Genomic DNA, 12,039 nt, shown 5'->3' on the forward strand with positions numbered 1-12,039 from the left:
AAATCTTTGTGACCATAAGGAAGAATGGAAGCCATGCCACCACTACAAGTACCTACTTACTAAACACATGGCTCGATGATTTAACACAAAGAGGGATTTACAAAAACATTTGTCCTGGGTCTGCCTCAAAAACCCTACTCACAGATTACATTTATACAATGATTCAAAAACATTCAGGGATTAAAAAAAAAAAAAAAAAAAGGAGAACAAGTGTTTAGCTTGGATTTGTCTTTTAAAGCACATGGCAAAAATGTAGGAGAGCGAAGGCCTGCTGGTGGGGAATCCCTCGGCTGCCTTTGCCTTGCCGGTACTGGCCCCTTCCAACCCCTATGACTGTGATTCTGTATTCTCAGCTCATTACCTATACTGCAGCTACATACAGAGTTGCTTCAGACACATCTTTAAGTGGAAACTCAGTTTAAATGTGCAAGTAGCATCTCTTCAATTCAGCGTAACATTTTGGCTTCTAACCATAAAAACAGAAGCTTTCTCCATTTTTTTTTTTAACCTGTCCTGATTTCCAGGGCTTTTTGCTACCTCTCTTCCTACTTCTTCCCCAGTCACAGAGCACAGAGACAGAATGCACAGAGTGTCATCTAAATCTCTTGTACTCCCAGGACAATGGCACTGCAATCACAGAAGTTAATTCAGACTTGTACTGATGAAACTGGAACTGGACCCTCAATGTTCTTCAGAGTACCATTAATGCTTTACATCCCCAAAAAGTATCATCTCCAAAGTCTGTAAGTATGATTCCTCTGTCCCAGTTCCAAGGTCTTCTCCAACAAATACCCAGACCAGGTTGTGTGAAATGAGCTCTGCAGTCTAGGGTAATTCCAACAACTGCATGGAATTTACTTTTCCCAGGTTTATAGCACCTAATCAGGGCCGAACAGGTACTGTACCTCCCAGTCCAGAACGGAGGCCTGCCATTGAGCTATCTTGTCAATGTTCTCCAGTCTCCGCTTCCGCTCGTTGATCTGTAGAGTCATGTTCCTCATGACGGCAAGAGCAGCAGCCACATACCTGTAGTCACTGTCAAACACAAAACAGAGTCCGTGAAATAGAGAAAATAGAGCCTGATGTGCAGTGGAAACTTTCATCAGTCTATCATCACCAGCAGCAAAATCTCACCATCCTTTTAGAAAGAAATGAAGGGAGGATTTGCCACTCATCATTATGTGTTTTTTTTTCCAACTCCAATGTCTTTCTGGATCATTGAAAAAAAAAAAAAAAAAAAAAAAGCAGCTGGCTTACAACCCAAATAGTGTGTGTATGAGTCAGAGAAGGCCACAGCTTCTCAGATGGTTTGCATTGAGGGAGCCCCACTGGGAAGGGTCTGCCCTCTATCACCCCAACCTACAACTGCTGTGGCTATCACTCTTTAAAGTCTTAAGGTGCTTGCTAAAGCACATTCTAAAAGAAAGTCTGAACATTTTTATGGCCTGTCTCTGGGCCTGGATTTTTATGTTTTTAAAATGAATATTAGAAAATATTTTTTGATTAGACATCAGCCAGAGCCTCTTCCAAGCTATAAGGTGATTCCAAGAGTGCCCCAGAGCATAATCCAGTGGCATTCACTCATACTGCAGACTTCAGGTGAGCAAATCAAAAGAATTCTTTTTATTTTTTTTCCCCTGGACAGGCCTGTGAGTGTAATAACACAGAGTGAAAATAGCTTCCCGCCAGGGCCAGCAAAGATGATGATCAGTCTTTTCAAAAAGTGATGGCGAAATCAATGCTATTGATTTCCACCCTGTGCCTTCTTTTCCATTCCAGGGAACCTTAATGTTCATTTTAATCGGAAAGACAGACAAGGCCAGCTGCCATAATGCCACCGTAATTTATTAGTAACTTAAGGGCTGATATTGACTGCTGACTAATGAGAAAAACTGTGATCTTGGGCAGCTGCAGGGAGAATGGCTTTATTGATTATTGCTGAAGGATTGCACAGGTGACAGCTAAAATAGGGGTGAGTGCTGTGAATTAGAGTGGATCTTTAGGTCCATTTCCCCGTTTGATCCATACAGGATAAATATTAAGAAACATTCGCAATACAATATACAACAGAATATTATTTGCTATTTTGCCATCCTTTCTTGGATGAAATCTTGAGATCCGTTTTCAATTTTTATTCAATTCTTATGTCAAACTTCTAGCTGGGCTTAAAATAAATCCTACAAAATTCCAAAGCATCACGGCTGGTCTTTCAACAAAGTGAGGGAGAATAGAGGATGGGCTGACACACACAGCCTGATCCACAAAGAAGGATTTCTTGCAAGGGAGGCTAATGTCAGTCCTCCCGTTAGCAGAGTCTCCATCTCGTAACGTGTTCACACACTCCTAATTCCAGCTCCGACCTGCAGCAGGAGCGCTCAGGACACCAGCAAGCTGCACTTAGGACCTTTATATATTTACTTCATATTAAACTGGTGTAAATCTTTAGGAGGTGAACAGATGTGGCTTTGTGAAAAATTCAAATGAAGCAGCCTCAAAACAATGAGCAATTGAAGGGAGCCAGGCTTTGAAAACACCCTCATGCCTGCCTCCATGCGGAGTGGGCCAATGCCAATCAAGCTGGGTTTTATCTTGGTAATGCTAATTCACTAATTCTAATGTTCTGTTTGAAGAGAAAACCCCATGCACATTTTTCATTCACACAGCACTGAAGAAAGAGTCATGCCCGAACTTTTTTTGGGCTCCTAGCCCATGTCTGCGGCAGAGCTGGCAAAAACTTTGAAGAAAAAAATAACAGAAGCAAAGGATTTGGGCAGTGCATTAATAATAGGATAACATTAACTATGAAATTAAGGTAAGGAAATTGCTGCTTACTTTGGGGATGCAGTGACCTCTTTCCAGGGCTCAGTCAGGATGCAACCCTAGACTTTTGCCTAATATCACATGCTAACTTGAGGGAGAGTGGTCAGGTTTCTGATTTCAGCACTGTTGTCCTGAACTGGTACGGGGAAGATGCACAGCTCTACAAGCACGTATTAGTGAAGAGGAGGTAGCAAAGAAAAAGAATATCATGTCCCACTCTTAGATGAAGCTAGCAATTACTTTCATTGGGACTCAGGGCTCTTCCTGAGGTTTGCCTTACTCTGTAAATGGTGCAATTGATTTAAACAGTGTTTTCTACATAGCAAAATTCTAATCAGAGTGCCTAAGAGACTCCTAATCCAGCCAGCGATGGGCCTGATTTCATTGTATTAGTCCACTAATTAGTCCAACAGAAAATTATTCTAGCTTCTGTTTCAGACTCGCAATCGAATTACAAGCACTGTCAAACTGCAAGTGCATGAGGACGGCTCACCACCTGATTAAGGAGCCCAGCTGAAGCTCCCCAGTTGGCTTCTTGGTTTCCATGGTTCATCACTGACACTGACAGTACCCCAGCCTGCAGGTAGCTGGCTTTTCCCTGTGTCTGGTATTGCCACAACGTGACATTCCCCAAAGATTACTTGCTGTTCTTCTCAGTCTTCGCTCATCTCACCTCCAGCCCCAAAGGAAGCAGAAAATATTCGTATTTCAAGAGGTACTGGGGCAGCCTGGGTTTTCTGCACAGCCCTGACATGGAGGCATCTGGTGCTGAGACACGCTCCCTGCGCATCACTTTCCCTGCTCATGGCACAAAGTGGTCTGGGCCGCGAGCTGGGCTGCCTGGAGGTGGCTCCCAGGCTCCTTGAACGCTGGAATTGGAGGAGCCAGACCACAGGATGGTGTGGTGCAACCCACCGCGTTCCTGTGTCACAACGCCACTCCACCACAGGTCAGTAAGTTCTCTGGGGCATGCCCACACTAACCAAGGCACAGCATTTTGCTGGCTCTCTGTGCAGCCACAGGCTCCCCACGTGTGCTGTGTTACAGCTCCAGGGGGCTTACGCTTCACTAACGCAAGGCAAACAATCCTGCTTTTCCTTCTCAGAAAATGAAGAAAAAAGAGATATGAAGCGCCCATAGCTGTGTCCTATCACGGGCACAATCCAGTAAAAAAGAGCTCTCGGTCTGAATCAACGAGTTGTTGCTTAATGGCAGGAAAGCGCTGAGTCTCCGCGGAGTATGACTCTGTCTGATCACTTAAACACATGCCGATTTTAAAACATCCCAAAGGAATGCACTCTTCCAAATAATTTACCCTTGTGTAATCACACTGTCCACATACCCTTCGGTATTGCTACCAAACAATTCAGAGAAGGTCACTTGAAGCACAGACCTCCTCTCCCCGAGGCTGCTAGCAGCTCCCCCTTGTAAAGCCAGGCATCCAAATTCACCCTAAGTACTGTGGGGACATCACGTGGCTGGTGAGCAAAAGAAGCCACAATGTTTGGGATCCTAGAGCTGGTTTCTGATACCCCGACATTCCCATGAGTCCACTCCAAGTTTGATTTGGCCTCGCAAGGAAAGGAATAAAAGAAATTGGATCAGGAGCCAAATGCATATCAAAATTGGTGATTTTTAACCAAGTGTTCAGCTAGCATCAATCAGTGAAACTGGTGAACCAGGTCATCGCAAACGAATGTACCTCTGCTCATGTCACTTTTCTCTGCACTTCCAGAGCTGGTTTTGGGAAACAAAAACAAAAAATCAAACACTTGCAGAAGTTTCTGAAACCTTTGTGGTCTTTTTTTTTTCTTTTTTTTTTTTTCCCCTCTAAACTACTTCATTTTAAAAAGGGTTTTGGAAAAAGAAAGAAAACTGACACAGTAGAGGATAATCTGTTCTTAGGGGGCCTCATTCTTCTTTCACCTATCATAACTGATATCGTAAGTACTATTCTCGATTCACACTAGGTCAGGTAATTAGACTGATTGCCCTCATCAGAAGCAAAAGAGATCCATAAAATTCTGGGGAAGATATCAAACTGCCAGGTGCTCCTCTGATCCTAAAAACCCAGTGGCAAAATCAGAGATGGAATGAGGCTGAAAAGCAGAACGGGCTCTGAATTTTCCCAGGATCTGAGCATAGGCAGGTTTGAGCTGCAGATGTGGCCCTCCACCCACTACATGCCCTCCCTAGGATAAAGGAATAAGCCTTTCTGACCACTGACTGCTAATTAAGTAATTTTTCTAGTGTAACCAGTAGCATCATAAAGTACATCCAAGGGTAATTAGTTCACATCTGATTACAAGAGAGATGAGTTTGGCTCCACTGAGAATCGGTGCTTTGAGAAGCTTTCTAGCTATCTGCTAAACCTTTGCCCTGCTTCAATTTCCACAAGATGTCATTAAGAGAAGAGCTGGACAGACATAAAAACATCCCCCGTGTGGATTAAGAGGCCACGTAGAAAAGCAGTGAGCAAAACCCCTTTGTGTAACAAGAGCACCCCCATACCTGTGATCCTGTGCAGTGTACTTGAGGAGCTCTGCGAGCTGCAGGGGGTATTTGCAAATCTTCTGCACTGGCGTCAGAAGGAAACCGTCGATGGCAATATTAATCATCTGCTGCAACAGACGACACGCTTCGAAGAAATTCTGGTACCTGCTATCTTTCATCAGCTTGGAAAGCTCCATGCATGCATCCAAATGGTTGTTACAGTACTCCGAGTAGATCCAGAAGCCATCTTGCTGTGAAAGGCAGGAGGGAAGGGAGCGCACGTCAGACAGGCGCCACGAGCAGGCAGTCACCCCACCTGCCAACATGACGGCTAAAGAAAAAGGGACACCCCAACAGGAGGAGGGAGCATCCCCAAGTCCTCTTCCTGCTCAGAGAAGGTGCTGCACGGTTGCCACATGGGCCGCAGGGGGCCAAGTCCTGCACAGTGCTGAGGTCCTTATAGGTCCCGGCTGTGGTAAAGGAAACCCCTGTGGGTGTTCTCAGCTTCAAATCGACTGCTGAGATTGTTCTTTGTGACAGGTGAGTAGTTTTGAACACCCCTTTACCAACAGGGAACCCCAGGAACCAACTACTGTGCAGATTTCCCCAGAGTCAGTAAACACCAAAGACTGGAAAAACAAACACCAAAAATGAAAACCCCTTGCACGTGCGTGCCCAGCCACCCTTGGCAGTGCTCTAACCAGGCTTTTTGCACTAGTTGGGCTGGAGTCTCCATTTCCTGCCTTCACTGACCACAGATCATCCCCAAATGCCACACAGACACCCCAAATGAAAGGTGTAAGAAGGATCACGCTGGAAGGAAGAGGCAGAAACAAACGGGCTGCCACACTGAAGTCTGTAGTTCAGCCAGCCCTGACATAAGCCCAAGGAAAGGCAGGCTGTAATGTGCCTTTCTGGGAACAGGGCAGCCTGCTTTCCTCCCCAGCCCCGCGGCCGACCAAGAGCCAAGCACTGACGCCTCTCTCCTGCTGAAGTGGGTGAGGAAGGAGCTGGCAGGCCCAAACAACAGGATCTTAATGTCCTCATCCCTCAGTTTCCCCCAATGGCTAAACAGGGATAATTGATCAGGATTTTATTAGCCAGCTTTCAACACCTACGGAAATGATGACAGCGATGTCAGGTATTTCTCCCAGTAACAGCAGTAGGAACTTTTACTTATTGTTACTGTAAATGAATTGACAGCACAGCTTTAGGACATGCAGTTTTAGCTACTGCTGCTCACCAAGATTTCATACTTTTCTTTTGCACAAAGGTGCAATATGCTGTGTGCTTCGGAAGCAAGCAGCAGAGGTTGCAGGCTCTGATAAAAGCGAGCCATGTTAATGCCATAATGCATTTTCTCAGGAATAAGCTTGCTTTTTAATTAGAAGGCCAGTGATGCTTAAGAGATGCTGCAAACCTTTTCAGGGATGCCCCACTAAAGTTTCATGACTGTCTGCTGGAAATTTCTCTGGCCAGTGAGCTGGGGCTAGCTGGACCTGGCTCTAAGCACAGGACCTGCGTCCTGGGTCGGAGCACCCCGGGTGTAAGCTGACACAGCACTTCAGTCTCCGTAAAGGAAAGCCTAAAACTGCAGGACCATAATTTCCCTGACACTTCCTGACACACTTCCAGCACTGCCCAATTTATCAGCTCCTGTAACACGTGGCTTATGTAACAGCACGAGGGGCTGGCCCGAAGCCTCCAGGAGTGCATCGTCAGCTGGAATGTCCTGCTCGGGGTGCACTCAGTGGGGACGAGCTCTCTGCCACCCTGCTGCCACCTCGCACCTGGCCCTGCAGGTGAAGGCATCCGAAGCTCTGTGGGTTTTTCATCCCTTGCAAATGCAGCTCAGTGCCACAGCAAACAGCCAAGGCACTTGCTCTCCTCTGCTTGCTTTGTGTAACACACAACTAATGCCTCTTCTTACTCCTCCAGACTGCCCTACCTATTCCAACCTTCTGGTCACCCGTGATCTGATGAGGATGGCTTGTGAGTGGAGTTAATACGTACTTTGAGGAGAAAAAGAAGGTAGGGGGTATGTGAAGGACCTTGTGCCTACATAACATGAGAGAGGATGTGAAAAGTTTTTGGGATTCAGATGCTCTGGGGCGTTACCCAACTATATACTTCACTGAGTTCTCCCTGCAGCTGTACCTCCCAAAGTGGATACAGTGCCTGTGGAGGAGCCCGTGGTGTGTAACTGGAACAGAACAGGACTGATGAACACAAGTTAGATTCTGAGTGATTCCTGCCTTCTGACTTCTGCTACATCCCCACTGCACCCACCATAAAACAAAAAAACAAAAATTGCCAAATGGACTTACGTGTTCAAGGAAACACGGTCCAATTTCACTGAGATGGGGATCTTCTTTGTTGTACTGTTTCTCCAAATCCCGGACAAAACCCATCTGGAATCTATAGATATCTTCAATGTTACCAAAGATGATCTTTAGCTGTTCATCGTTGAACATATCCCGTCTCTTCCGGCATTGCTTCAAGTAACCCTGTAAGAAGCAAGACAGAACAATCCATAAAATAACCCAAACGCTTTTCCTGAAGCAGCTCCCAAGTTTTTCTTGAGGACGGAGTAAGTGAAAACAGAACCAGAAAACATCTCTGAAAACAAAATCCACTTTTAAAGCATGACAGTCTCCATCAGCTGCTCTCTACAAGTAAGTGTGCAATAGGGAAAACAGGCTTCAGAAACCTCTAAGTCCATTTTTGACAGACAATATTTCATTTACAACATTTGGCACTTGCAAGCACTGCTCCCACTGCAACCTGCAGCAGAGCACAGCGCTACCCTCGCTCAGGACACACCAGCCCCAGCATGTACCAGGCTTTACAGCCCACACCAGACAGTGCTGGAGACAGCGCGTGTACAGGAGAGAAGTGCAGAGGGGGAACAGCGCCTCAATGTCCTTCAGCATTCTGCATGAATCAGTTTTGCAGAGGGAAAGTTCCCCAGAGATCTCAGGCAGTACAGCCTGAAACTGCCGTGTCCCTGCTTGTGCTGCAGAGAACAGCACCATTTGGCTGATGGCTCAGAGAGGTGTGTTACAGCACCGTACGCCTGGTCCTTCAAAACTCCCTGCCTCGCACTACCCAGCATCAGGGGCAGCTCCTGCGAACATCGCTGTTTCCCCATCGTCTTCAGTGGCACGTGGCATTACAGGGAAAGCTGGGAGGGGCTGTTTGGTCCCCTGCCTGCTCTGATTTCTCGTTTTAGCCACAGCAGTCAGGATAAGGAAGCTGCCTACCACGCTGAGAAATACTTAACTAACATGTGGCTGCATGGCCTTGCTCTTGGAAGAGAGCGGTGTACCCGTCCCGAGTCGTTTCAGCACCCGGTGACATGCTGAAGGCAAACACTCTTGCAGCTTTCCCTGACGTGGGAGGCAGCATGGTTTGTCCCACACCTGAGACAAAAGCAAGAGGGCTTCTGTCCTGCTGGCCTCCCAGCAGGGAACCCCAAAAGCAGTGCAGGAGGTTGGGGGCGTTTCGGCTCACCCGATCGAGGGAGCAGCACGAGCTGCATCAATGCCATCTAGAGGAAAGCAGCATCGTTTTCATTTTTGTTTCCTCTATCCTTCATGCGATTACTCCAAATACACTATTCCAAACAGCTAAAATGTGAAAATTTTGTCCTGTTTTCTCAGCTACCATCTCTTCTTCCTTGGTTAAGTGGGAACAGAGGACCAGGCTTTGTGTCCTGCTTTGTACAAACATCAGGCTCACTCACTGAGCCTACAGACATGAAAGGTAAACGGAGAGAGAGGAAGAACTGGCATGTAGAGAGCTTACAGAAACTCTCCAAAATCACAGAATGAATCTGCAATAGAGCTGGCAGCGGTTCAGGCCTCCTGCATCCTGACCCAGCGCAATAACCAAAAGGTCCCTCTTCATCTTCATCCGCCCGTGTTACCCAGTGGTGCTGAGCCCACGTTTAGCTGGACAGCACACAAACAAATCAGCAAGGAAGCACTGCTCCAAAGACCTCCTGACCTAAAAAGACGTGGTGGATCAATATCCTGGCAAAAAGAAAACACACCACCCCGATCCCTGTCTGCGTTCCTGTTTTGCTGGCCCTGCCTCGTCCATGAACTCACCGCCCTGGTTTTGGCTGAATCACGAAGCCTTCAGACACTGAAATACATGTGGGGAGGGGATGGGGTGTCACGCGGAGGTTCGGGGTGCCTGGGCTGAATTTCTGACCCTGCCACTGATCTGGGTGACACTGAGCAAATTGCTTCTCCCCCCCGTGCCTCGCCTGTCTGGATGATTTAGACTAGAAACTTTGCAAGGCTAAATATCAAACGCTGTGCTGGCCTCTTCTGGACCGCGGCCTCTTGACTGAAAACAGAATGATATGGGGGTCATCAGGAGATGACTTTGCCTTTATTATATAGGGAGAGGAAGAAAAAAAAAAAAAAAAAAAAAAGAAGGGAAAACTGCCAACAGCTCCAGTTGAATGGCTATATTTGGGAGCTCTAGATGCTTAGTCACACAGACGAACCGCCAGCTGGTGACACGCAGCTGCTGGCCCACAATGCGAGCCATTGGGACGCTATAATAAGCTGTCCTTCAGCCTCACCATGTGGTTCCTGGGAGGGAGAACTTCAAGCAGATGAATGATAAATGCAACTTTGGCCGACCTGGCACAGAACCAGCCTCTAGGATGTCCAGCTTAGCTAGAAGGATGCCATTATCCCGAAGGTGCCTGCTTTTTCAGCTGGGAAGCTTGGGTTATGGAACACCTTCCACGTTTACCAAATCTAGGTCTCTCTTCTTCCAAGAAGCTCCTCGATGACTCACTTCTCTGGGTTTCCCTCTCTCATTTTTAAGGCCAGGAGGAATGGGAACAGGCTGGTTCCCAGGCTATAGGACAGTTGAAGGGCAAACAAAAATACAAACCATCACGGAACAATGCACCTATTGCTTTCTGTGTTTACCTGCTTGTCTCAGAACAGCTACAAAAAATTAAAAAATAAAATAAAGAAAAGACGTGGACCTGCCCACAAGGCCAGGCTCTTCTTTTTGAAGCTGGCTGCAGCGCGAGCAGTGCAGCAATGTGTCTGTGCTGGGGCCTCTGCTCCGCTGCATGCTGCAGGCTGCCTGCAAGCCAGGCTCCCCTCGCACACACACAGCTCTGAGACATCAGGCAGTGGATGATTTATGTGAACAACTTCCAGCCCTGGGGTTGCTGTTGGCTGCAGCTACCGTCGTGAATATTCCCCGTCCTCTGTGTGCTGGTTCATCACTTCGCCTAAATCACGTGCTCCTGAGAAGCTGAAGCAGCACGTTTCTGCACAGGCACCTATGAAACCACAGGGAGAATTCCCGAACGCATGGAATTCCCAAGGCTTCTCCCCTCTCCAGTTTGTGCATTTTGATGGTTGGTTTCCAGCAAAGGGGAGACTGCAGATTTATAGATAACACGCAGCAAGCGCCAGCTAGAAGGCTGCTGCATATTTTTTCCGGTAAATTTACTTCTGTTACATAAAACAACGTCATCTTCCTCCTGCTCATCCCATCAGGTCTGCTCAGAGGAGGGATAGCTGACTGATGAGCAGATGTTGGAGAGTGTTTTGTTCAATGAATACCTAAAAATAGCTGTCAAACTGGCTCCCTTTAAAGTACATTTCCATGTAGTCCCTGAGGTAAAGGCCAAAGTTGGAAAGTATCTGCAGGAGGTTAAGTGCTAAGTTTTCTCCACCCCAGAATGGGTTTAGAGACGGTCAGGAGAGGTGGCCAATCCTTCCATCCTTCTTCTCGTCCTGCTGAGAGCACGGTGAGATGCTCTCAGCAAGAATGCTCTCAGCATGAGGAGATGAGAGCTGCTGCAGGCTCTGAGTGAAAAGGCAGTGGTGGTGATATTCCCATTTCCTTCCATCTCTGAGCCACGCTGGGGAGACCCTGCCCTGTAGACTACCCTCCAGGTTGGACCAGTACCATCTGGGCTAGCAAAATCCTCATCTCCTGAACAGCAAGGACTGAGCATCAGGCACGGATCCGTGCATCAGTCCTGCTCCTCTCCCCACCAGCACCACTCATTTTTTGGATGCAGACTGTGATTGCCCTGGGACCCACCTAAAATGTGTAATGAAGTCCATAAGGAACACAAGCTGGTTCCTCAGAAGGGCACAGAAGAAGCCAACCCCGAAACAGCACAGGAAAGCTTGTCCCAGCTCTGCGCAACAGAGCCACGCTGACCGGCTAAGATGCAGTGAGGATGTTTGCTCCTCAGCTTTCAGAGCTGTCCTGGCACCAGAGCAAAGTTTAGGTGGAATCCAGACAACGTTATTAAAAATAAATTCAAAGTGAAATTAGTTGGAAAAGAGGAAAAACACAGCTCTGGAAGTTGGCTGCCCTTCCTCCCCTCCCACCCCCAGATTACTCAGAATACAGAGGTTTCCTTTCATCTCCCAACTGCTTCTCTGTTCCCACCCCTTACATTAAGCCTCATCTCCTAATCCACGTCCTGGTCCCAATCTGCTGCTCCCCAAAGCACACCACCCTGCTCTTCGTGTGACCAAAGCCCCAGGGCAGGGGACGTATTTTCATGCCTGGGGATGGCCACACGGACCTATGGAGCTTTACTGGAGAGGCTGTGCCAGTGAGGCTGGCTGCTGCTCACCATTAGGAAAGCCTAGTTTTCAGCAGCTGATTATTTTTCTAACCTCTAACTGCTAAGCCTGAATTTCCTAGTGCTGGATGTTTCCC

At 47.3% G+C, this 12,039-nt stretch overlaps 1 protein-coding gene across 3 annotated transcripts in view; it reads right to left on the minus strand.

The window, feature by feature from the left end:
* The window catches only part of LOC311213659 (uncharacterized protein), a 169,884-nt gene that overhangs the window by 34,199 nt on the left and 123,646 nt on the right, over window positions 1-12,039 (minus strand). For all 3 annotated transcript variants that reach the window (XM_084293803.1, XM_084293802.1, XM_084293804.1), the window contains exons 7-9: window positions 7,641-7,820; window positions 5,332-5,564; window positions 906-1,035 (exon numbers count right to left, since the gene is read on the minus strand). In XM_084293803.1, coding sequence (XP_084149929.1) covers window positions 906-1,035; window positions 5,332-5,564; window positions 7,641-7,820 — 543 coding nt within the window. The remainder of the gene's footprint in view (window positions 1-905; window positions 1,036-5,331; window positions 5,565-7,640; window positions 7,821-12,039) is intronic.

The sequence above is a fragment of the Netta rufina genome (genome assembly GCF_964035555.1).
Source record: "Netta rufina genome assembly, chromosome: 12".
Taxonomy (NCBI): Eukaryota; Metazoa; Chordata; class Aves; order Anseriformes; family Anatidae; genus Netta; species Netta rufina.